This window comes from Oncorhynchus mykiss, chromosome 31 (assembly GCF_013265735.2).
Source record: "Oncorhynchus mykiss isolate Arlee chromosome 31, USDA_OmykA_1.1, whole genome shotgun sequence".
Taxonomy (NCBI): Eukaryota; Metazoa; Chordata; class Actinopteri; order Salmoniformes; family Salmonidae; genus Oncorhynchus; species Oncorhynchus mykiss.
This window is the reverse complement of record NC_050571.1, coordinates 33,238,996-33,266,316: the sequence shown is the minus strand read 5'-3', so window position 1 is coordinate 33,266,316 and position 27,321 is coordinate 33,238,996. Positions and strand designations below refer to the sequence as shown.

The 27,321-nt window shown below is 42.2% G+C and overlaps 1 protein-coding gene across 2 annotated transcripts in view; it reads left to right on the top strand.

The window, feature by feature from the left end:
* The window catches only part of cabp2b (calcium binding protein 2b), a 16,151-nt gene extending 11,897 nt beyond the window's left edge, over positions 1–4,254 (top strand). For both annotated transcript variants that reach the window (XM_021583995.2, XM_021583996.2), the window contains 5 exons: positions 878–908; positions 1,032–1,166; positions 1,630–1,739; positions 1,959–2,106; positions 2,400–4,254. In XM_021583995.2, coding sequence (XP_021439670.2) covers positions 878–908; positions 1,032–1,166; positions 1,630–1,739; positions 1,959–2,106; positions 2,400–2,425 — 450 coding nt within the window. In that variant the 3' untranslated portion in view covers positions 2,426–4,254. The remainder of the gene's footprint in view (positions 1–877; positions 909–1,031; positions 1,167–1,629; positions 1,740–1,958; positions 2,107–2,399) is intronic.
* The last annotated feature ends 23,067 nt before the right edge of the window (positions 4,255–27,321 follow it).

The window sequence follows — 27,321 nt, the reverse complement described above, 5'->3', positions numbered from 1 at the left end:
ATGGAAAGAGCTGGTGTTCCTAATGTTTTGTACACTCAGAGCAGATCATATACAGGGAGACTCCAAGAAGAACATCTGTGGTAAAGACTGTAAAGAAAAATAGAACTACAGGGATTTTCTCTTCCTATACTGTACCACACCGGAACAGACACCACCTACAGTGTGTGTGTGGTTGCACCGACAATGCACATTATGTGTGCACTCATACTAAACCTCCCAAATCTCCTAATCTCCAGCTGTTGCCAGGGGCAACCCTCCCTATGGTGATTTACGTTGACGTAAAAGTATTTTTTTACCCGTTCCATAACACAAACAGATGTCTCTCACAATGTCATCTGTATACAATTAGATTCAGATATATCCCATCCTTTTCGACGTAATGTACCAGATAGATATCGTATTTAGTCTGACTTTGCAGAGCATCCTGGTTTACTCTTTCTACTAATGTGTGTCTACTGGCCCGCTGCAAATCACATGTACGGCCCTGCCTTAAAAAGTCTTCTCAAACGGCAGACCTTCTGCCTCTCTACCCCGGCTTTCCTCTCATCCTCCTGCTGCCTTTTGGCCAATTGGCTCCCATTGTCTTTGTGATTGAAGTGCGTTGTGCATTTCAGGATATCAGTGGTTGGACATTTGTGCTTTTGTCGACCTTTAGATTTTCATCTGTGCATTTGACTGCGGTGTTTGTGTCAACGTAGAGGCATGCGGCGAACGTTGGTCTGATCGTGGGTACGTGTGTAAACAGATTGTGTTGTTGTCATAAGTCTTGAGTGTTTGTGATGTACATGTGTGAGTGTGTGGTGTGGTGTGTGTGTGTGTGTGTGTTCATGTGCAACTACCAGTCTGCTTATGTGTGTCCCTCTGCTACCTCCGACAGGACAGGGACCTACGACCTGAGGAGATTGAAGGTAGATTACACCCCTCTATCTGACATAGTCATAATCATAAACCACTACACGTGTTTCAGTGTAGATGATCCAATTCTTACCCTGTGTGTGCGCTTGTATGTCTGTGCCTGTGTGCGCGCGCAGAGCTCCGCGAGGCGTTTCTGGAGTTTGATAAGAAGAAGAATGGCTACATCAGCTACAAGGACCTAGGAGAGTGCATGAGGACCATGGGCTACATGCCCACAGAGATGGAGCTCATCGAGCTGGGCCAGTCCATCTGTGAGTCTGACGTCATCATCAACATGAGACGGGGGAAACGCCACAGAATCATAGAATATCTGAAACTCTAGAGTGGTGATATTACAACGAATGATGGACCCAGGAAGCACGGAGTCAGTAAAGAAAGACATTAGCCGTATCCATAATGTAACTGTGAGAAATAGTAGTCGTGTTCCCGAGGGCTCCCGAGTGGCGCAGCGGTCTAAGGCACTGCATCTCAGTGCCAGAGGCGTCACTACTGTACCTGGTTCGAATCCAGGCTGTATCACATCCGACTGTGATTGGGAGTCCCATAGGGCGGCGCACAATTGGCCCAGCGTCGTCCAGGTTTGGCCGGGGTAGGCCGTCATTGTAAATAAGAATTTGTTTTTAACTGACTTGCCAAGTTAAATAAAAGTTTAAGAAATGTAAAAGAAATGTAAAAAAAATATATATACCTATTTTTTTTTCTTCTGGTCTGTAGGTGGGGGCAAACTAGACTTTGAGGACTTTGTGGAGCTGATGGGCCCAAAGATGCTGGCAGAGACAGCAGATATGATCGGAGTGAAAGAACTACGAGACGCATTCAAGGAGGTCAGTCTTTCTCTCTCAGATTGTGTGGGCTCAAAGCTGACAGAAATGGTTGCGGTCTCACTCAATGTGAGTAACTGTCACTATATCCCCTCTCCTCTCTCCCTTTCTCTGTCTCTCTCTGTCTCTCTCTCTCTCTCTCTGTCTCTCTTTCTTTGTTTTTCTGTCCCTTTCTCTGTCTCTCTGTCTCTCTGTCTCTGTCTCTCTCTCTCCCTCTCTCAGTTCGATACTAACGGTGATGGTCAGATCAGTATAACGGAGCTTAGGGAGGCCATGAAGAAACTGATGGGAGAACAGCTGACAAACAGAGAGATTGATGAGATCCTCCGGGATGTGGACCTCAACGGGGATGGACTGGTCAACTTTGAGGGTGTGTGTGGGTTGATTCTTCTATCCTTGTGGGGACCTAAAATCCCCATATGCGTGAGTGTGCGTGTATGCGTGTATGCGCGTGTGTGTGTGTGTGTGTGTGTGTGTGCTTGCGTGTGTGTGTGTGTGTGTGTTTGTGTGCTTGCGTGTGTGTGTGTGTGTGTGTGCGTGTGTGAAGTTTCAGTACTGAGTTATGTTTGTCAGAAACAGTGGCTTCAGCTTTTCTGTTGGTTTGTGTATAGGATAATACTTTTTCCTTTTCCTCTCTCTGTCACGTTCTCTCTCTTTTCACAGAATTTGTTCGAATGATGTCACGCTGAGATAAACAGACGGAGTCGTTGTGCAACAACTGGAAAAGGGACCACTGCATTTGTAGTGAACATTCTTGCACCATGCTAGTGACTGAGCATCGATTCTAAAACGTTATTTTTGTTAAGCAGCACTTATAACGTTCATTTTGTTAAGCAGCACTTATAACGTTATTTTTGTTAAGCAGCACTTATAACGTTCATTTTGTTAAGCAGCACTTATAACGTTCATTTTGTTAAGCAGCACTTATAACGTTATTTTTGTTAAGCAGCACTTATAACGTTATTTTTGTTAAGCAGCACTTATAACGTTATTTTTGTTAAGCAGCACTTATAACGTTCATTTTGTTAATTAAGCAGCACTTACAACGTTATTTTTGTTAATTAAGCAGCACTTACAACGTTAATTTTGTTAAGCAGCACTTACAGTAAATTGAGTGAAATCCTAAGGTAGTTCTACAAATCTTATAACTCAAGATGTGACAAACGTGCATAACGGTGACAGGGTTCAGATATTACGTCATTGTTTCAGCACTATCCACTCGGTAGTGGTGCGTGGTTAAAATCACCGGGGAAGCCAAGCCAGGGGGGAAAAAAGCCATATTACAGCCTATGTTTTGTGATAATTGCGTTGGTTGCTCAATAACCTGTTATTTATATGCCTTCCCACCATGATATATAGGCAGAGACAATATAGGCCTAAGGCTTAGTTTAATACAGTGACAACAGTTTACAGTTTAATACAGTGACAACTAAAAGATTTCTAAAAGATTTAAAAAACAAGATTTCAAAAACAAGAAACGCCAATGCCATCCTCCTCTCTCATGTTGCCTAAACGGTCTATGACTCTGTACACTCTTTTAGTTTTTGTTGTCCTAGGCTACCTGGCTAAAATTCTTGCTCGCTAGCCTAACTTCCGTTCATAGGCAATGTTGCGCCAGGCCAACTAGTTAACGTTGGCCTACTACATCTAGCTACATATTGAACTTCCTATCAGACCAGGCGCACAATGTATGAATTTATGGTTGGATCTGGATCACTGTTATAATCATTTTTTGGTACACCAGGACCATTCACAGTTGAGCTCGTTTATCTCAACGCTGATTGGTTATAATTTATCTTTAAATATGTATCAAGGGAGGCCAAATGCTTGCTGGCTTCCCTTGCGTTCAATGCTACAGGCGGCAACAATGTCATACTCTTTTTGACCAGACAGCATCAGCTGGGCTACACCTACTAAGAAAGAGGGGGCGCTGTTTCACTCTCTCAGATGCTTTTCGTGAGATTCATTCAGCCTCTTCCGAATTGAAGGAAAATTCTGAAACACAGAGAGACAAAAGACGTAAAATGTTTAAGTGTAAGTGTTTTGGGGAAGCCTGGCTTCCCTTGGCATCCATGAGTACACACCACTCTGTCAACTGAGTTTTTTTTAACTACCGCGCTTGATATGGTTCAATTAATCAATAAATCAGCACAAATTTTTGTTTTTTCAAATTGCCGATGTCTTGATGCAAGGATTGAGATCATGTATAGTATGCTCTGCTCACAACAAAAAATGACAGAGAGCAATGTACAATACGGCAAATGTAGCAAAATGAGGAACGTGTGGTACTGTAAGTGCATGGGGGTCGCCATCTTTATACACCTCCGCTATAGGAATGAACATTGTTCTGTTGTAACATATCAAAATCCTAACGCATGGCTGTTATTATTATGTCTTATCTTTTAACAGTTCATTTTTTTTAGAAGTGAACATTTTTACTCTGTTTGTATGCGTGTTCAAGGGTTTAACCTTGTTTGTAAAATGTGATGGGTTTTTTTCAAATAAAAAAATACTCTTTGTTGTTTCTATTGCTGTTTATATGTTCTCTCAAATGTAATTATTTATATGACAGTTTCTGACTAATTCATTTATTGATGATCATTTTATCAAATGAGACACAATGTAAGACTAGGGGTGGCAGGTAGCCTAGTGGTTAGAGCGTTGGACTAGTAACTGAAAGGTTGCAAGATCGAATCCCCGAGCTGACAAGGTAAAAAATCTGTCGTTCTGCCCCTGAACGAGGCAGTTAACCCACTGAAGTAATTGAAAATAAGAATTTGTTCTTAACTGACTTGCCTGGTTAAAAAGACAAAGGGGGACAGGATTCTAGATTGTGATCCTTCATCTCTATGATAGATTCACTTTCTATGGCACCTCTTCTGTTCAAGGCAAATGAGCACATAGTGGGTGGGAAAAGATCAGTTTCAACCAACTCGACTAAGCAATTTTATGAACTTCTAAACATGACAATCAGAAAGTATTCACACAATATTTGCTGATTATTCTTTTCAAAATTATTGAAGCTCTGTCAATTTGTTTTTTGATCATTGCTAGACAGCCATTTTCAAGTTTTGCATAGATTTTCAAGCATTTTTTAGTCAAAACTGTATCTTGGCCATTCAGGAAAATTCACTGTCTTTATGGTAAGTAACTCCAGTGTATATTTCGCCTTGTGTTTTAGGCTATTGTCCTGCTGAAAGGTGAATTTATCTTCTAGTGTCTGGTGGAAAGCACACTGAACCAGGTTTTCCTCTAGGATTTTGCCTGTGCTTAGCTCCATTCCGTTAATTTTTTTATCCTGAAAAACTCACCAGTCCTTAACAACTACAAGCATACACATAACATGATGCAGCCACTACTATGTTTGAAAATCTGGAGAGTGGCACACAGTAATGTGTTGTATTGGATTTGTCCCAAACATAACACTTTGTATTCAGGATGTTTCCTTCTTTTCACTCTGTCAATTAGGTTATTATTGTGGAGTAACTACAATATTGTTGATAAATCCTCAGTTTTCCCATATCACAGCCATTATACTCTATAACTGTTTTAAAATCACCATTGGCCTGAGAAGTTTCCTTCCTCTCCGACAACTGAGTTAGGAAGCACGCCTGTATCTTTGTAGTGACTGGGTGTATTGACACACCATCCAAAGTGTAATGAATAACTGCACCATGGGTCTAATGGTGCCAGAGGGGATGGCTGCTGCTTTATTGGCTCTTAACCAACCGTGCTATTTTGTTCGTTTTTTTTGCATTGTTTGTAACTTATTTTGTACATAATGTTGCTGCTAACTTCTCTTATGACCGAAAATAGCTTCTGGACATCAGAACAGCGATTACTCACCTCGAATTGGACAAAGAATCTTTCGTTAATGAGTTGGACAGGAAGGATATACTCCAAACACCAGAACAAACAGTCCTTCATCCCAGTCATTTTCTGGAGAAAGAAAGGGAGATTTCACAGAAAGAGATCAGGGTGCCTTGTGGGGATCAGGCGACAAGTGGTTAATCTGCCTTTGCCATTCGTACTGTTAGCTAACGTTCAATCGCTGGGAAATAAATGGGACGAACCGAAAGCACGTATATCCTACCAACGGGACATTAAAAACTGTAATATCTTGTGTTTCACCGAGTTGTGGCAGAATGATCACATTAATAACATACAGCTGGCGGGTTATACACTCCATCGGCAGGATAGAACAGCAGCCTCTAGTAAGACACAAGGCGGGGGCCTATGCATATTTGTAAACAACAGCTGTTGCACGATATCTAAGGCAGTTTTGAGGTTTTGCTTCGGTGAGGTAGAGTATCTCATGATAAGCTGTAGACCACACTATCTACCTAGAGAGTTTTCATCTGTATTTTTCGTAGCTGTCTACATACCACCACAGACCAATGCTGGCACTAAAACCACACTCATAAGCAAACAGGAAAGTCCATGCCCTGATGAATTGAGGTTGTTCTGAGGGCAAACGGTGGGAGTACAACCCAATATTGGTAAGGTGTTCCTAATGTTTGGTATACTCATTGTTTATCGGCTTGTGTTTTGAATTATTCATCACCTTAGAAAGCCCTGTCCATTTTGTTGTGTTTGTCTTTGAAACAACATCCATAAAAAAACATGTTTTCCACTCAGTTTCAACCTGTTGTCCCACGTCATTAGCAACCTGACAGTCGTTAGCAAGTTGGGTACTGAACACATACCCAGAGTGCATAAAAGGAGACTACCATGACTCAACGGTCACGTGGAATTTGACTGCGGTCATAACTCATGACTACCGGTGTAGCGGTAATATGATCACCACAACAGCCCTACTCCAGACTATAACTCCAAAACCAGTTGTAGTTGTACAGGCTAAATAATCCTTTAAATCATTCTGGCATCTGGGAAATTAAGCCAGCGTGGGGTTTAAGACAAAAAACCCCGTGTAGATGACCACAGGATGAACCCAGAGTGGCTTATGATGCCCCTTGGTCTGCATGGGAGGAGTGGAACCAGCCATGACTAAGCATTCTTAGTGTCAGCTATATAAAGAACTCTGTATTTTTGTAAAGGTTAGGCTGCTCAGCCCAACAGTCTGTTGGGTTAACTAGTCTCATTATTGCAATAATGATATTAAATAAAGATGATTGTCCAGGTCTCACTCAGTAAGAATTTCCACTGCATTTTTGTCAATGGGGAGGTGATCTGCAACTTCACCTGTTGACCGCTCCTGAAGATCCAAGGGAGGGGCTGGGTTACGACAGAGCCTGGGCGCGAACCCAGAGTCTCTGATGGCACAGCTGGCGCTGTAGTACAGCACCCTTAACCACTGCGCCACCCAGGAGGCCATAATTAGGCAATATTTTGATAATGGTATGGGTTTCCCTGTTCATATAGACAGGGTTTGAAATCTAAAAACAGCGCTAACCAGTTTTCCCTACACTCTCATTTCCCCCGTGTGTCTTGTGAATGTGATATGAGAGTTGCGTGAGTGTCTGAAGTTTGGATAATAAGATAAAGAAATGTGTATAATAGGCTGATTTAAATTTCAATAATACGTTTCCATATATAGAGCTGCTTTGTAGGGATGGAGAGTCGTTGGAAACGCACATGGAGTGGTTAATTCATGTGAGCACCTAAGAGTTCCTACGTTATACATGGATTCTGTGAAGATATGAGAGAAAATGAGAAATTGTATGTTTATAATAGTTTATTAGAAATTTGATAATGATAATAATATGTAACAGGGGTCTTCTGGTAGGTTCAGAGTGGACTCTTTATGGATAATTTGTTAGAGATTAGGTTAAAGGTTAAAGGTTAAAGCATTATATGACTGTCTAAACAGATTTATCCCGGACGGGTTAATAAATACATTTAGAGAAAACTGCCCATATGGCCTTTATTGAATAAATCCTTTTTTCCATGAAGTTAGAGCGAATTAAGGTGGAATTTCGGCGTAATTTTCATCAAGATAATAATCATTACAAAGCCGATGTGATGTAAAGGAAGGAATTGCATTCTGTCGCAAGAGCAATGATCATCCGTTTTTATTGACCTAGCCAGATCTGTTTCCAAATCAATGCATGTCGATTCAACTAGAGGAACACTTTGATGACCTGGTAATTGTGTTGTTATTATTTGCCAGATGTTAAGACCACAAACCATTATAATTTGATTTATTTGTCATTTAAATAGCATTGGGTCTATGTTACTGACTGAAATCTGAGTCTCTGATTGTAATTTCCAACTATTGGCATGTTTTTTTTTTGAAAAATATAGCAGCCAGTGTTTGTTTTAAGATGTAAACTGAACGTTTTAATAGCTTGCTTAGTTCAAATCGAAAGGCTAATTTATTTAACATAAATAGCGAGGTGATTTCGAGGTAGTATGTTTTTGTGTGGCCTAAATAGTGTGCTGGAATAATCTACTGAGAATGGAGTCGTATTTGAATCACTGAATCATGAACTGAATATATGCTTGTCAAAGAATTGCAAGTGTTAATTCTAATAATAGCTGATTGACAATATCGATAGAGCTGTGGCTATGATCATAACTGATAACTAAACATGGGTATTATTTGTTGCATGATAAAACTAGGCTACAACAGCAATGGATCAAAGTTGTGGGCAGTAAGAGGCTGTAGTATTGTGCCCACCGGAATGTGTTTTTTCCTTAAGAATTGGCTAGTGTATTTTATACATTTGGCACATTTCATCTTATAATAATAGACGTTTAATAAGTGTGAGGCAGAAAGGGAATATCCAGCAGAGGTCTAAGGCACTGCATCTCAGTGCAAGAGGCGTCACTACAGTGCCTGGTTCGAATCCAGGCTGTATCACATGATTGGGAGTCCGATAGGGCAGAGCACAATTGGCCCAGCATCGTCCGGGTATGGCCGGTGTAGGCCGTCATTGTAAATAAGAATTTGTTCTTAACTGACTTAAATAAAGGTTAAATGTAAACAAAAAAAAACAGTTTAAATATAGAGTAATATTGTTAGGGTAGACTACAATGAAAACTTTGCCTTCTAGTTTTATTTTCTAAACCTTACGATGGGTGACAGCAGCGAAGACATTGATAAGGAGGGTTGAGGTAAACTTAATGAGTGTTGAAAGTATGAGAATGGTAATATATTATTAGTGTTTTATTTTTGGGTAGCACTCTAAAGATGCAATATTTTAGTAATTTGAAAAGCTGACGTTTCAATACAAGGTTAAATGATGAGTAGAGGGATTGAGCCTTGAGATTGTAAAATAGATTAGCTGCGGTTGAAAGCAGGCAGGCAGTGGGAGATTTGAAGTAGAGGTATGAGAAACGTTCTTTGACAGTTTCTGATTATCGTTGCTTGGTTTTGTAGTTTAGGTAACACCAGTAAATTGGAGCAGGAAGGTAATGTCATTTAAAACAATCATCTGTTTCCATTACGTGGAACAGTGTCAAGTATTTAAAGTGAAGGTTTTAATATTGAATATTGAGGTTCTAGATATGTTACAACGGGGTTTATATTTTCACTAAATTAATGCAACAGGTTAAATTGATAAGATTAGAGGCGAATGAAACGCACACCTATTTAGGCGAGATGCTGGCTAGCGGAATATAACTCTTAAATGAGAGCCGCACACTCTAGGAGCTCGGATGCAATAATTGAAATAACCTAATAACCAACGTTTCGACGGACAAGCTGTTTTCATCAGGGTATAATGACAAACACTGCGGGGTGACTAGTTTATATGGTATCAAAGGACACACACAGGTGTCTGTAATAATGGCCGGGTGTGGCCTGATATCATTGGTTAATTATCATATATTAAAATAGAATACAAAATAACATAAATGGATAACATACGATCACAGATACAATTTGGCTATATAATCCTAAAAACATTTACAATAGCAAAATCACAAGAATGGCTTCAGATCAAAGTCTACTATGAGACCGAAGGGAGCAAGGGTCTTTAAATTAGATCCAGGCAGCCTCTCGTTTTAACAATAAATTGTCGAGGTCACCCCCTCTCCTAGGGAGGGTGACAAGGCCAAGGACAAAGTCTACTTCTGGAGAAACTCTGACAAAAGAGGTCCTGCTCTCCATGACAGACGCAGGAGGGAAACTGCTTACTTCCATCCACCCCAGTCTGACCAACGCTCTACAACCAGCGCCTCATCCGCTTCCAGTCGCGTTTTTTTATCCAACGAGGGAGTGAGCCGACGGAAGGGCCGAGGTGGCCGCGGGCATGCGCACCAACGAGATGCCGCACCCGACCGGGTAAGAAGAAACGACTTTCATTGGGGACTTTCACACGGTCCCAGAATCAACGGGACTGAGTGTCTTTAATTTATCAAGCAAGATATTGAGCCCTGTCCATGTATCCTTGCTTAATAAAGGGTTATCTTTTGTGCCTACAACTCAGTGCAACGATTTTGATGTTAAGGTAGACATGTATACGTCTTTTAGAAATATACGTTTAAGGGAATACTTTAGCTCCCCTAATCGTGATATTTCTACTGAACATGTAGGTTGCTCACCTGCACATACTCTGACTCATTTTAGAAGTAAGCATTGTTTTGTACCTCCAGCCAATCGCAATCACTCTATTGAGACATATTGCAGACTCGTTGAAAAATATGTTGTTCATCTCCTTAATAACAAGCAGGAGTACATATCTTTCCATAATTTACCTAAGGATGAAAACAAGCTTTGCTTGATATACAATCCGATACATCAGTCCTTATTCGTCCTGCTGATAAGGGTGGGTCGGTTGTGCTCATGGAGAGGACAGTTTATGTAAATGAGTGTCATAGACAACTGCTTGACAACACCTATTACAAGAAACTCAGAAGTGACCCCACTGCCCAATTTCAGAACACGATCTTTACTGTCCTAAATGGGTATTTGAGTTCTGGTCAGATAACCAAAAAAGAACACGACTTTTTGGCTACTCAACACCCTAAAATTGCCACTTTCTATACTTTGCCGAAATTGCACAAGGCGGGCATTGATGCAGTAACGCCCCTCTATCGACTTTTGATTACTTTTTTATTAGACCACTGGCAGAACAGCTCCCCTCCTTCAATTGTAAAGGACACCAGCAGTATTATCTCTATTACTGAATCTCTCGATCCTCTCCCTTATAACACTTTGTTAGTTACTTTAGATGTTGAGTCGTTATACACAAATCTTCCACACGAGGGCGGTATTGAAGCTATGGAACATTTTCTTTTGCAACGTGACCCTAATTAACTACCTTCCAGTACATGCATTATAACATTGGCTGAAATAAACTCAGCAAAAAAATAAACTTCCTCTCACGGTCAACTGCGTTTATTTTCAGCAAATTAACATGTGTAAATATTTGTATGAACATAACAAGATTCAACAACTGAGACATAAACTGAACAAGTTAAACAGACATGTGACTAACAGAAATTGAATAATGTGTCCCTGAACAAAGTGGAGTCAAAATCAAAAGTAACTGTCACGACTTCTGCCGAAGTCGGTTCCTCTCCTTGTCCTCTCCTTGTTCGGGCGGTGTTCGGCGGTGTTCGGCGGTCGACGTCACGGGTCTTCTAGCCATCGCCGATCCATTTTTCATGTTCCATTTGTTTTGCCTTGTTTTCACACTCACCTGGTTTCAATATCCCTAAATTACATGTTGTATATTTTCCCTCTGTTTTCCCCCATGTCCTTGTTGGGAATTGTTTGTTGTATGTATTGGTGCCAAGTATGTTATGGTGTGCGACAGGTTTTTACCCACTTTCTTTATTTTGTATGTTGGTTTTCGGAGTTTGTAAGCATTTATTAAATAACTCAGTTTATACCAATTTCGTTCTCCTGTGCCTGACTTCCCTGCCACCCCATTACAGTAACAGTCAGTATCTGGTGTGGCCATCAGCTGCATTAAGTACTGCAGTGCATCTCCTCCTCATGGACTGCACCAGATTTGCCAGTTCTTGCTGTGAGATGTTACCCCACTCTTCCACCAAGGCACCTGCAAGTTCCCGGACAGTTCTGGGGGGGATGGCCCTAGCCCTCACCCTCCGACCCAAAAGGTCCCAGACGTGCTCAATGGGATTGAGATCCGGGCTCTTCGCTGGCCCTGGCAGAACACTGACATTCCTGTCTTTCAGGAAATCACACACAGAACGAGCAGTAAGGCTGGTGGCATTGTCATGCTGGAGGGTCATGTCAGGATGAGCCTGCAGGAAAGGTACCACACAAGGGAGGAGGATGTCTTCCCTGTAACGCACAGTGTTGAGATTGACTGCAATCACAACAACTTCAGTCCGATGATGCTGTGACACACCGCCCCAGACCATGACGGACCCTCCACCTCCAAATTGATCCCACTCCAGAGTACAGGCCTCGGTGTAACGCTCATTCCTTAAACGATAAACGCAAATCCAACCATCACCCCTGGTGAGACAAAACCGCGACTCATCAGTGAAGATAGGCAACACTATTGCCGGTGATGGCTGGTGAGGACCTGCCTTACAACAGGCCTACGAGCCCTCAGTCCAGCCTCTCTCAGCCAATTGCGGACAGCCTGAGCACTGATGGAGGGATTGTGCGTTCCTGGTGTAACTCGGGCAGTTGTTGCTGCCATCCTGTACCTGTCCCACAGGTGTGATGTTTGGATGTACCGATCCTGTGCAGGTGTTGTTACACTTGGTCTGCCACTGCGAGGACGATCAGCTGTCCTCCCTGTCTCCCTGTCTCCCTATCTCCCTGTAGCGCTGTCTTAGGCATCTCACAGTACGGACATTGCAATTTATTGCCCTGGCCACATCTGCAGTCCTCATGCCTCCTTGCAGCATGCCTAAGGCATGTTCACGCAGATGAGCAGGGAATCTTTCTTTTGGTGTTTTTCAGTCAGTAGAAAGGCCTCTTTAGTGTCCTAAGTTTTCACAACTGTGACATTAATTGCCTACCGCCTGTAAACTGTTAGTGTCTTAACGACCTTTCCACAGGTGCTTGTTCATTAATTGTTTATGGTTCATTGAACAAGCATGGGAACCAGTGTTTAAACCCTTTACAATGAAGATCTGTGAAGTTATTTGGATTTTTACGAATTATCTTTGGAAGACAGGGTCCTGAAACAGGGACGTTTCTTTTTTTGTTGAGTTCATGTGCGTGACGTCAGTGTGTTGTGTACTGGAAAAGGGACTATTGTATCCTCAGAAGGGGCGCTACTTCATGTTTCTAAATGATTTCTTTATTCAGACGAAGGGTACTGCTATGGGATCCCCCATGGCTCCTAACTATGCTAATTTGTATGTGGGTTACATGGAGAAACATTAACATCTATTTTCAGTCCTCTCAAAAAATGTTTTCTAGCCTAACAGTATTATTTGGAAACGGTACTTTAATGATATTTTTGTTCTATGGAGGGGTGATGAAAAACAGCTCCAGGCGTTCCATGCTTTTCTTAACTAACTTAACTGAATATCTGAGATTTACTATGCAATCTGACACACGTCAAATCAGTTTCCTTGATCTTCTGATCTTGTTTGAAGATAATGTTCTATATACTGATTTCTACAGGATACCTACTGATCGTAACAGTTTGTTGAGGGCTGATAGTTGTCCCCCACTTCCCTTGAAAATTGCCCTACAGTCAATTCAAGGAGAGGGGGCACAAAAATGGTCAGATTAATACTGCCATTGAGAAAATTCAAAACATGACCTTTTTCAAAGTCAGTCTTGCAAAAAGAAGCATTCTTGCGTATTAACTACCCGCTATTCAAAGTGCTCTGAACAAATGAAGGGAATCGTTCACAAACATTGGCACATTCTAAGATCCGATGACAGTATCGGTAATGTGTTTTCGGACCCTCCCTTGGTTGTATTCTCACAGGGCAGAAATCTTAGAGATGAATTGGTAAACTCTGATTTACCACCCCAAGATATCCCTGCACAACGTCTATTTGCGCCCCTACCGGATGGAAACTACAAGTGTCATGGATGTGCTCAATGCAATGACACTTATACATGTAGATCCTTCAACCACCCCCCAACAGGGAAACAAATCCCAATCAAAGGTGTTATCACGTGCTCCACTAAGGCAATTATTTATCTTATAACTTGCCCTTGTGGTAAAAATGATATGGGTAAAACAAAGCGCAAATTAAAAGTACGAATCTCGGAGCATCGTAGCACCATTAGGTGCAAAAACTCGGTTTACCCAGTTGCGGCCAGCTTTTTGGAAGCAAACCATCCGATTTCAACCCTACTTATATTGGCATCGAACATGTCACCCTCCCACCCTCCCTACAATTTATTGTTCAAATGAGAGGCTGCCTGGATCTTTAATTTAAAGACCCTTGCTCCCTTCGGTCTCATCTGAGACTTTGATCTGAAGCCATTCTTGTGATTATTGCGAGTTTGCTATTGTAAATGTTTGTAGGCTTATGTAGCCAAATTGTATTTATGATCGTATGCTATCGATTTACGTTTTTTGCATGCTATTTTAATGTATGAGAATTAACCAATGATATCAGGCCACACCCGGCCATGATTACAGACACCTGTGTGTGTCCTTTGACACCATGTACACTAGTCACCCCGCAGTGTTTGTCATTATACCTGATGAAGACAGCTTCTCTGTCGAAATGGTGGATATTAGGTTATTTCCATTTTTGCATCTGAGCTCCAAGAGTGTGCCGCTCTCCTTTAGTTTTTCAACTGATAAGATCACCGGAAAGGGGCTCTGGGATTGTTTTCTTTAGAAGGTGTCTATTCCACTTAATGGAACGTTGTATTTTCTGATGTGTTTGAGTAGGATTCTTTCTTCCAGGACTGATGGAAGTTATCTACAGTATGTATGTTAAGGGAAACCTTAAATAGGGCCTGGCAAATGTAGCTTGTTTTTACTGTGCATTATGAAGATTTGTTAGTGTTTTTAATGCTATGTCTGATTTATTATGAGTGGTCTTTTTAATGATCTTTTATTGAGTTTTTCACAAATTTGAGGATATGTATTTTAAAGGGGCACACACGTGGAATTTTCTGACGTTTTTCTTTTCTGAGTTTTAATTGAATTATTTTGGTAAGAAATGTACTGAAGAAGCTTACTGTAACCTTTGGATCTGGAATGTATGAAATGTTTCCCTGTTTTTAAATACTTTGTCAAATAGAGAAACTGTCACACCCTGATCTGTTTCACCTGTCCTTGCGCTTGTCTCCACCCCCCTCCAGGTGTTGCCCATCTTCCCCACTTATCCCCTGGGTATTTATACCTGGGGTTTCTGTCTGTGTCAGTTTGTCTTGTTTGCCAAGTCAACCAGCGTTTTTCTCTCAGCTCCTGTTTTCCCCAGTCTCTCTTTTTCTCGTCCTCCTGATTTTGACCCTTGCCTGTCCAGAATCTGAGCCCGCCTGCCTGACCACTCTACCTGCCCCTGACCTCAAGCCTGCCTGCCGCTCTGTACCATTTTGGACTCTGCCCTGGCTATGAACTCTTGCCTGTCCCCGACCTGCCTTTTGTCTATCCCTTGGACTATAATAAATATCAGAGCTCAAACCATCTGCCTCCTGTGTCGGCATTTGAGTCTCGCCATAAGTCGTGATAGAAACACTTATTTCAAAGGTTTGAATCGCCTTGTCCTGACTTTCTAGTGTGGTTTGATCGCCCTCACTAGAAAGCTATGTGGTAATTGGATGATTTAAAGGTGATATTTAATACTGATTTTAAGGTAATTTGTAATACTCATAATTACAGAGAAGTTTATAATTTTGGATTAAAGTTTACACACCTTGAGTGATATGTAGAAGTGTATTGAATGGTGTATCATTGGTTGTTTTGTTTCTATACAAATCTCACCAGATTGGGTCTGCTGGATCGTTGGGATTTCTCCCGATGGGCTAGAGGTCTAACTTCCTGACCCTGTTAGTCTGCGATGAGGTTGACAGTATGATAAGGGAGTATTAACCAAGTTGGAAAATTGTTTCAACGGAATGTGTTATTCTCTTTGACATGTGTTTTAGAGATTTGCATTGAGAATATTGGTAGTAGTAATCATTTGTCATACAGTAAATAATTTGTTTAGATTTCTTGAATTGCTTGTCTGGATTTCCTGAATCAGAAATGAACTGAACTATACTGTTGTTCTGATCTGTCCTTTTTCGAGATTATGGCGAAGATGGTAGAGTATCTAGATGCACGAAAGTGACAATTTGACCAAACAGTGTGGACCTCAAAACCCCTCTAACCAGCTGAAGAAGAGCGACAAAGGCGTTCAATACGGCCCTGTCCTGCACCACCTCTACCGAGAGACCTGAGTCCGAGCCAGCAACCTGTAGCACGTGGAGTGAGCATGAAGAGAGATCCGTTCAAAAACATTTCTTATGTTGCTGGTATACTGGTTGGCAAAGACAAGACATAATAGGAGTTTGTGGTGGGGCTATAGTGAGACAGTCTGTTTGGGAAAATCGGATTATTCCTTAGACATTGAAATTGGGACATATGGTAGCAAAATTACAAGATTATGCAATAGAGTGGGGTTCTTAGAACTCTCTTTCTGAGTGAACTGAGAGGAGTCTTTTGAAGCTTGGGCTTGGCAACTGATTAAGTGATGGCTATGTAATAAAACCAAGTAATTCTATGATTAGTGGTGTGTCTGTCTTAAGATAAAGAGAGCCCGGGGGAGTAGGACATAATCCTTATTGTGTATAATCATCCTTGCATCTGGGAAACGGCACCGGATGCAGATTTTGAAAGGATAAACCCAAAGTGGTTTATGGTGCCCCCAATCTGTATGGGAGGGGTTGAACCAGCCATGACTAAGCATTCTTAGTGTCAGCTATATAAGAAACAGCATTGTCTGTAAAGTTTAGACTCTCACTCAAGGGTGTTGGGTCGACCAGCCTAATTATTTCAATAATGAATCAATATTCAATAAAGGTGATTGTTTGAAGATTCCACCACAGACATTATCATGGGCCATCCACTTTGAACTGTGAAACTATTTGAAGAAGAAAATTAAGACTTGCCAGAAGATTAAGTGCCGGGAAAGGGGGGGGGGGGGGGGTTGGTCTACCATGCCATAATTGATTTAGACTTGTTTGAAATAGTTTATTTTGGGGTATCCGATTGATTGAGAAGGTCTACACACTGCTAAATGTATAGTAATTTAGGCTAAGAGTGCATTGAGTTATTGTAATTGTGATGAGAAAGTTAATTCTACAATTATAGGATGAATATATTGTATGTTAATATAAAGGTACATTCTGCCAGTGTTGATGTGTTTTAACTTTGAGTGACAGAACCAATGTGAATCATTGAGCAATGCCATTCAAAATGGAGTTTTAATGATGATTTGGAAACTGAATGATTTTTAAAACTGAGTAATTGATTTGAGTAAGTTTTTAGTATGTTAATCACTATATGAGTGGAGCAATTCATGTATTATGGGTTGATTGTTTTGATTGATTTATGCTGATTGTGACATGTGTAAAGAAGTTGTGTGCCAAAGAGATTGATACTATTCTCAGCATGCCTTGGTGAATGGAGAGGGTGAACTCTGATCCTGAGAGTGAATCCTAATCCTAATCTATTTTATTATATCCATTAGCAAATTACATTTAGATGATAATGATAAAAACTCAGGAACCATAGCAGGTTTGTGCTAATGGCACATAGCCATAGACGTTGCCTTATAGATAATGGGATTATGATGCTTGTCCTGTTTTATGTTCATTAGGCACTAAACCGAATACATTTAACTTAAACCGGGATTTGTCCAACAAGATATGCTAATTTGAGTTTCTACCATGCTGACCAATGGCAGTATGCTCAGTATCAACATGATGATTTATTTCGTACTGATGAAAAATATACTCTGACTTTGCTGAGAAATTCTGAGCGATAACGTAATATCTTTTTAAACCTTGTAATAGAGCAATGTGATAAAACAATTATGTATTTACCTGATTTATTTGATAATAATGGTTAGCAATTAATATTTAACTAATGGTAAGACATTTATGTTCTACTAATGCTGTGTCTTTATGGTCTCCACTCCCTGCAGCTAATCTGGGTTTATGGGTCACTAGAGATGGCTTGAGCTGACAAATTAATTGAAGACTGAATTCCATAGACAATATGTGGTGAGTGCAACACAGATAGAGATGGCCTGGAAGAGTTTAGAACAATCCTTCATTGTCTCTAAATCCACCTGGCGTCTGGGAAACAAAGCCAGGGTGGGGTTAAGACAAACACCACCTTGCCCCTTGGTCTGCATGGGAGGGGAGGAACCAGCCATAAATAAGCATTCTTAGTGTCGGCTATATAAAGAACTCTGCATTTCTGTAAAGGTTTAGGCTGCTCGGCCCAACAGTCAAGAGTGTTGGGTTGACTAGTCTCATTATTGCAATAATTAATCGATATTAAATAAAGATGTTGGTTTGAAGATGGTTGTCCAGGTCTCTCTGAATTTCCATGACACTAGACGGCCGACAATGTGCATGTATAGCAAACGCTGTGCATGTCGCCTCAAGGGTAAACTACCCTTAAAAGTAGCGTTATGAGTTATGATGTGCCTTGCATTGAATCCAGGCCTTAAGATGTATGAAACACAGCCACACACTATTTTGACCCATGATTGTTTACTTTAACAGTGAAGTACAGATCCCCACATTCATAAAGCATTTCTCTCTGTCTCAACTCAGAAAGGCACTCACGGCGAAAGCTCTGTCTTTGCATGATTGGCTGGATGTATGGGCATTATCACTTTTATACAACGGGTTACAAACATTTTCAAATAATGATTGACATTATTTTGATTCATTTATTCATACTATTTCATCCTTCCACAAGACATAGTCGCGACACAAATCTAAGGTTGCTACCCAAACCGGCTGGTTGGGTTCAATTGCCAGAGACACGACCAGTCGTTCAGTCTTTTTGTTCTGTATCTATCGACGCGACCCAGTCGTTCGTTCTACATGTTCTATTGATATACTGGCAGGCAGCGTTCTTATCCGTTGCTTGCTAGTTAGCCAACTACGGCTAACTTACAGTCACGTCAAAGGAGCTAGCCAACAACACAGCTAAGACAATAACTTCAAACTGAAGCTGGAAAGACTGCAAACTAGCTGCACTTCGTTTCATTTGACATTTTTTTCAACTAATATTTCTTTGTATATACTGTATCCATAACAACACGTTCATTACTATGGGACAGCTGGAGATCGAATTTGAATATTGAAACAATTTCTCAAACGTCAGAGAGACAGACAGCAAGGTTTATACAAATCTCCACTGTTGGAAACTAAATGTTAGTCTAAAAGAAATGTGAGATAATGTCTTGATGATTTTTTATAGTGGAGATCAAGTTTAAAAATTGCCTGGCTGGGCTGATGAGACAGTAGATTGCGCAGTCAGATGGAACAGAGTTTTAAACCGCATTCCAGACGGTGTCTATTCCACAAGTTTCCACCGGGAAAAATCTATGACATTAAAATGCCTATACTGTTTCGTTGGTGGACAGTTGATGATTTATGAGCACCACCTAATGCGCAGGAGTGGAGAGGACTGAGGAGTTGAAAATGACCTGCAGTGCTCAGCTCTGACTTCATCTCAAAACATCTCATTTATGTATATTTTTCATGTTTTTTTGTTGTTGTTGCATATTCTCTTATCGGTATGTGTATTTTTATTACCTTTGACCTCAACATTGATGAATCTGTACTGATATGATTTTCATATTATGACCTGTTAGCACTTTTATTCACACAGTGTCATCTTGGTCATGAGAGTCATCGGTCACAATACAAAAGACAACGTTTTGAAATCAAGATTTTCCATTTTTTTTAAAAGTTGGCCAGGATTCTGTACAGCAGAGAGGGTGTGCGATACACAGGGTCAGGAAGTGGGGGGAGGATATAGAAGATCCTTTTCCCATGGTACATCATACCCTGAGACGAGAATCATCATCGTTCCCTCTTTGGTGCTGCAATGGAAAGAAGGAATGTGGGATGGGGGGGGGGGGGGGGGGGGGCAAGGTCGGACCACAGGAGAGAAAGAGAGGAGTAGAGATAGAGAGTGATGGAGGGGTTGTCTGATTTTCAGGTGTTCCCTTGCCAGGCGGTCCCTCTTCCTTGCTGTTTCAGATGGTTGGCTTCAGCCAGGGGTTCGGCAAGGCCTCAGGCATCTCTCCCCCTCTCAGTAAATATCATGGACACAATTAATTAAACCAATATCCCACACAATAGCAATGTAACTGGTTATAAAAACTTCATCATTTTGTGTGCTTGCTTATAACATATATTTCATAAAGCATTTCTCTCTGTCTCAACTCAGAAAGGCACTCACGGCGAAAGCTCTCTCTTCGGGAGGACAAACATTAACATACATTCAGTCCTTCACGTCCAGTTGTCATCAAGTAAAGTCTTGAGAAAATAAAATGCCTGAAAATATTTTTCAAAAGCATGAAAAGGTATTGATACGAGGTACTGTATAATAGAATATAGGCTGGATATAATCTCTTCATCTATCATATAGATTTTTAAAACTAATTTTCTCTGTTCACATGCACTGTTTTTCATAATCAATGTCATTATGTTCTCTCGATTCATGAAACTTCCCATCCCTCAATCCTCCCATCCCGTTATGCTGCAAGAAATACCTTGCCATAAGGAATCACCGAACTCTCCCAGCGAGCTCTCTAGTCACCGGCCTGCAGATAAATTGCTGAATGTCTCCTCCCCCCATTAGAAATGACTGATCTTCAATAGTTTGATCGCTAGAGGTAGTACCTGGTGAAACTTGGCCATAATTGTAGACCCCCTAAATTACTGGGCCAGCCCAGAGCAGGCTATGTAGGTCTTCCCACAGTCCTCACATTGGGACTTGGGCATACTGCCATGAATGTGGGCCCTGTACCTGCTGAGATTCCCCCTCTCTGAGATCCCAGTGCCGCATTCTAACCAGAGGTGGTGGATCAGCATTGTGTTTAAGCATGTTCCTACTGTCGTTGAAGCGTCTGTCGCAGCAGGGGCAGTGGAACGGCTTCTCCCTGCTATGGGTGTGAATGTGCCTTTCCCGGTCGTGCTGGGATTGAAGGCCTTCCCGCACTCCTGGCAGGCACAGTCTTTGGGTTTCTTTTTGGGTTCCAGAGACAAGGAGTAGGACACCACCACCACCTCTACCTCTTCCTCTTCCTCTTTAACTTCGACATTATGATGTTTTTTTTTCCTGTGCCGCAGCGGGGACACCCTCGAAGAGCAAGGATACTGGCGTCTGGGTCATGCTGGAAGGTCTGGGGGTCGAAAGGCACCCAGGTGGGGTCCTCTTCCCTCTCCTTGTCATCTGACGCAGAGTCTGAGCCCAGCATGTCAGAACGGGAGCGGCTCAAAGCCCTGTCGATGCTGGGACTCACCCAGGGCCTCGTCGTCCTCAATGGGGGGCTAGCCAGTCCTCAATGCCCTGGTTCCCCTATACCTCTGATTCTGTCTCAAACTCCTCCCTACTCACAGGATTGGAGCCTGGAGCCTGCAGCCTGTGAGGGCTGAGAAGAAGCCTGAGGCTTAGGGAGAGTGGAATACTTTGGACGTGGCACTCCTCCAGACTTCTTCAACTCTGCTTTCTCCTCCTCTGTCTTTGCATGATTGGCTGGATGTATGGGCATTATCACTTTTATACAACGGGTTACAAACATTTTCAAATAATGATTGACATTATTTTGATTCATTTATTCATACTATTTCATCCTTCCACAAGACATAGTCGCGACACAAATCTAAGGTTGCTACCCAAACCGGCTGGTTGGGTTCAATTGCCAGAGACACGACCAGTCGTTCAGTCTTTTTGTTCTGTATCTATCGACGCGACCCAGTCGTTCGTTCTACATGTTCTATTGATATACTGGCAGGCAGCGTTCTTATCCGTTGCTTGCTAGTTAGCCAACTACGGCTAACTTACAGTCACGTCAAAGGAGCTAGCCAACAACACAGCTAAGACAATAACTTCAAACTGAAGCTGGAAAGACTGCAAACTAGCTGCACTTCGTTTCATTTGACATTTTTTTCAACTAATATTTCTTTGTATATACTGTATCCATAACAACACGTTCATTACTATGGGACAGCTGGAGATCGAATTTGAATATTGAAACAATTTCTCAAACGTCAGAGAGACAGACAGCAAGGTTTATACAAATCTCCACTGTTGGAAACTAAATGTTAGTCTAAAAGAAATGTGAGATAATGTCTTGATGATTTTTTATAGTGGAGATCAAGTTTAAAAATTGCCTGGCTGGGCTGATGAGACAGTAGATTGCGCAGTCAGATGGAACAGAGTTTTAAACCGCATTCCAGACGGTGTCTATTCCACAAGTTTCCACCGGGAAAAATCTATGACATTAAAATGCCTATACTGTTTCGTTGGTGGACAGTTGATGATTTATGAGCACCACCTAATGCGCAGGAGTGGAGAGGACTGAGGAGTTGAAAATGACCTGCAGTGCTCAGCTCTGACTTCATCTCAAAACATCTCATTTATGTATATTTTTCATGTTTTTTTGTTGTTGTTGCATATTCTCTTATCGGTATGTGTATTTTTATTACCTTTGACCTCAACATTGATGAATCTGTACTGATATGATTTTCATATTATGACCTGTTAGCACTTTTATTCACACAGTGTCATCTTGGTCATGAGAGTCATCGGTCACAATACAAAAGACAACGTTTTGAAATCAAGATTTTCCATTTTTTTGAAAAGTTGGCCAGGATTCTGTACAGCAGAGAGGGTGTGCGATACACAGGGTCAGGAAGTGGGGGGAGGATATAGAAGATCCTTTTCCCATGGTACATCATACCCTGAGACGAGAATCATCATCGTTCCCTCTTTGGTGCTGCAATGGAAAGAAGGAATGTGGGATGGGGGGGGGGGGGGGGGGGGGGCAAGGTCGGACCACAGGAGAGAAAGAGAGGAGTAGAGATAGAGAGTGATGGAGGGGTTGTCTGATTTTCAGGTGTTCCCTTGCCAGGCGGTCCCTCTTCCTTGCTGTTTCAGATGGTTGGCTTCAGCCAGGGGTTCGGCAAGGCCTCAGGCATCTCTCCCCCTCTCAGTAAATATCATGGACACAATTAATTAAACCAATATCCCACACAATAGCAATGTAACTGGTTATAAAAACTTCATCATTTTGTGTGCTTGCTTATAACATATATTTCATAAAGCATTTCTCTCTGTCTCAACTCAGAAAGGCACTCACGGCGAAAGCTCTCTCTTCGGGAGGACAAACATTAACATACATTCAGTCCTTCACGTCCAGTTGTCATCAAGTAAAGTCTTGAGAAAATAAAATGCCTGAAAATATTTTTCAAAAGCATGAAAAGGTATTGATACGAGGTACTGTATAATAGAATATAGGCTGGATATAATCTCTTCATCTATCATATAGATTTTTAAAACTAATTTTCTCTGTTCACATGCACTGTTTTTCATAATCAATGTCATTATGTTCTCTCGATTCATGAAACTTCCCATCCCTCAATCCTCCCATCCCGTTATGCTGCAAGAAATACCTTGCCATAAGGAATCACCGAACTCTCCCAGCGAGCTCTCTAGTCACCGGCCTGCAGATAAATTGCTGAATGTCTCCTCCCCCCATTAGAAATGACTGATCTTCAATAGTTTGATCGCTAGAGGTAGTACCTGGTGAAACTTGGCCATAATTGTAGACCCCCTAAATTACTGGGCCAGCCCAGAGCAGGCTATGTAGGTCTTCCCACAGTCCTCACATTGGGACTTGGGCATACTGCCATGAATGTGGGCCCTGTACCTGCTGAGATTCCCCCTCTCTGAGATCCCAGTGCCGCATTCTAACCAGAGGTGGTGGATCAGCATTGTGTTTAAGCATGTTCCTACTGTCGTTGAAGCGTCTGTCGCAGCAGGGGCAGTGGAACGGCTTCTCCCTGCTATGGGTGTGAATGTGCCTTTCCCGGTCGTGCTGGGATTGAAGGCCTTCCCGCACTCCTGGCAGGCACAGTCTTTGGGTTTCTTTTTGGGTTCCAGAGACAAGGAGTAGGACACCACCACCACCTCTACCTCTTCCTCTTCCTCTTTAACTTCGACATTATGATGTTTTTTTTTCCTGTGCCGCAGCGGGGACACCCTCGAAGAGCAAGGATACTGGCGTCTGGGTCATGCTGGAAGGTCTGGGGGTCGAAAGGCACCCAGGTGGGGTCCTCTTCCCTCTCCTTGTCATCTGACGCAGAGTCTGAGCCCAGCATGTCAGAACGGGAGCGGCTCAAAGCCCTGTCGATGCTGGGACTCACCCAGGGCCTCGTCGTCCTCAATGGGGGGCTAGCCAGTCCTCAATGCCCTGGTTCCCCTATACCTCTGATTCTGTCTCAAACTCCTCCCTACTCACAGGATTGGAGCCTGGAGCCTGCAGCCTGTGAGGGCTGAGAAGAAGCCTGAGGCTTAGGGAGAGTGGAATACTTTGGACGTGGCACTCCTCCAGACTTCTTCAACTCTGCTTTCTCCTCCTCTGTCTTTGCATGATTGGCTGGATGTATGGGCATTATCACTTTTATACAACGGGTTACAAACATTTTCAAATAATGATTGACATTATTTTGATTCATTTATTCATACTATTTCATCCTTCCACAAGACATAGTCGCGACACAAATCTAAGGTTGCTACCCAAACCGGCTGGTTGGGTTCAATTGCCAGAGACACGACCAGTCGTTCAGTCTTTTTGTTCTGTATCTATCGACGCGACCCAGTCGTTCGTTCTACATGTTCTATTGATATACTGGCAGGCAGCGTTCTTATCCGTTGCTTGCTAGTTAGCCAACTACGGCTAACTTACAGTCACGTCAAAGGAGCTAGCCAACAACACAGCTAAGACAATAACTTCAAACTGAAGCTGGAAAGACTGCAAACTAGCTGCACTTCGTTTCATTTGACATTTTTTTCAACTAATATTTCTTTGTATATACTGTATCCATAACAACACGTTCATTACTATGGGACAGCTGGAGATCGAATTTGAATATTGAAACAATTTCTCAAACGTCAGAGAGACAGACAGCAAGGTTTATACAAATCTCCACTGTTGGAAACTAAATGTTAGTCTAAAAGAAATGTGAGATAATGTCTTGATGATTTTTTATAGTGGAGATCAAGTTTAAAAATTGCCTGGCTGGGCTGATGAGACAGTAGATTGCGCAGTCAGATGGAACAGAGTTTTAAACCGCATTCCAGACGGTGTCTATTCCACAAGTTTCCACCGGGAAAAATCTATGACATTAAAATGCCTATACTGTTTCGTTGGTGGACAGTTGATGATTTATGAGCACCACCTAATGCGCAGGAGTGGAGAGGACTGAGGAGTTGAAAATGACCTGCAGTGCTCAGCTCTGACTTCATCTCAAAACATCTCATTTATGTATATTTTTCATGTTTTTTTGTTGTTGTTGCATATTCTCTTATCGGTATGTGTATTTTTATTACCTTTGACCTCAACATTGATGAATCTGTACTGATATGATTTTCATATTATGACCTGTTAGCACTTTTATTCACACAGTGTCATCTTGGTCATGAGAGTCATCGGTCACAATACAAAAGACAACGTTTTGAAATCAAGATTTTCCATTTTATTGAAAAGTTGGCCAGGATTCTGTACAGCAGAGAGGGTGTGCGATACACAGGGTCAGGAAGTGGGGGGAGGATATAGAAGATCCTTTTCCCATGGTACATCATACCCTGAGACGAGAATCATCATCGTTCCCTCTTTGGTGCTGCAATGGAAAGAAGGAATGTGGGATGGGGGGGGGGGGGGGGCAAGGTCGGACCACAGGAGAGAAAGAGAGGAGTAGAGATAGAGAGTGATGGAGGGGTTGTCTGATTTTCAGGTGTTCCCTTGCCAGGCGGTCCCTCTTCCTTGCTGTTTCAGATGGTTGGCTTCAGCCAGGGGTTCGGCAAGGCCTCAGGCATCTCTCCCCCTCTCAGTAAATATCATGGACACAATTAATTAAACCAATATCCCACACAATAGCAATGTAACTGGTTATAAAAACTTCATCATTTTGTGTGCTTGCTTATAACATATATTTCATAAAGCATTTCTCTCTGTCTCAACTCAGAAAGGCACTCACGGCGAAAGCTCTCTCTTCGGGAGGACAAACATTAACATACATTCAGTCCTTCACGTCCAGTTGTCATCAAGTAAAGTCTTGAGAAAATAAAATGCCTGAAAATATTTTTCAAAAGCATGAAAAGGTATTGATACGAGGTACTGTATAATAGAATATAGGCTGGATATAATCTCTTCATCTATCATATAGATTTTTAAAACTAATTTTCTCTGTTCACATGCACTGTTTTTCATAATCAATGTCATTATGTTCTCTCGATTCATGAAACTTCCCATCCCTCAATCCTCCCATCCCGTTATGCTGCAAGAAATACCTTGCCATAAGGAATCACCGAACTCTCCCAGCGAGCTCTCTAGTCACCGGCCTGCAGATAAATTGCTGAATGTCTCCTCCCCCCATTAGAAATGACTGATCTTCAATAGTTTGATCGCTAGAGGTAGTACCTGGTGAAACTTGGCCATAATTGTAGACCCCCTAAATTACTGGGCCAGCCCAGAGCAGGCTATGTAGGTCTTCCCACAGTCCTCACATTGGGACTTGGGCATACTGCCATGAATGTGGGCCCTGTACATGCTGAGATTCCCCCTCTCTGAGATCCCAGTGCCGCATTCTAACCAGAGGTGGTGGATCAGCATTGTGTTTAAGCATGTTCCTACTGTCGTTGAAGCGTCTGTCGCAGCAGGGGCAGTGGAACGGCTTCTCCCTGCTATGGGTGTGAATGTGCCTTTCCCGGTCGTGCTGGGATTGAAGGCCTTCCCGCACTCCTGGCAGGCACAGTCTTTGGGTTTCTTTTTGGGTTCCAGAGACAAGGAGTAGGACACCACCACCACCTCTACCTCTTCCTCTTCCTCTTTAACTTCGACATTATGATGTTTTTTTTCCCTGTGCCGCAGCGGGGACACCCTCGAAGAGCAAGGATACTGGCGTCTGGGTCATGCTGGAAGGTCTGGGGGTCGAAAGGCACCCAGGTGGGGTCCTCTTCCCTCTCCTTGTCATCTGACGCAGAGTCTGAGCCCAGCATGTCAGAACGGGAGCGGCTCAAAGCCCTGTCGATGCTGGGACTCACCCAGGGCCTCGTCGTCCTCAATGGGGGGCTAGCCAGTCCTCAATGCCCTGGTTCCCCTATACCTCTGATTCTGTCTCAAACTCCTCCCTACTCACAGGATTGGAGCCTGGAGCCTGCAGCCTGTGAGGGCTGAGAAGAAGCCTGAGGCTTAGGGAGAGTGGAATACTTTGGACGTGGCACTCCTCCAGACTTCTTCAACTCTGCTTTCTCCTCCTCTGTCTTTGCATGATTGGCTGGATGTATGGGCATTATCACTTTTATACAACGGGTTACAAACATTTTCAAATAATGATTGACATTATTTTGATTCATTTATTCATACTATTTCATCCTTCCACAAGACATAGTCGCGACACAAATCTAAGGTTGCTACCCAAACCGGCTGGTTGGGTTCAATTGCCAGAGACACGACCAGTCGTTCAGTC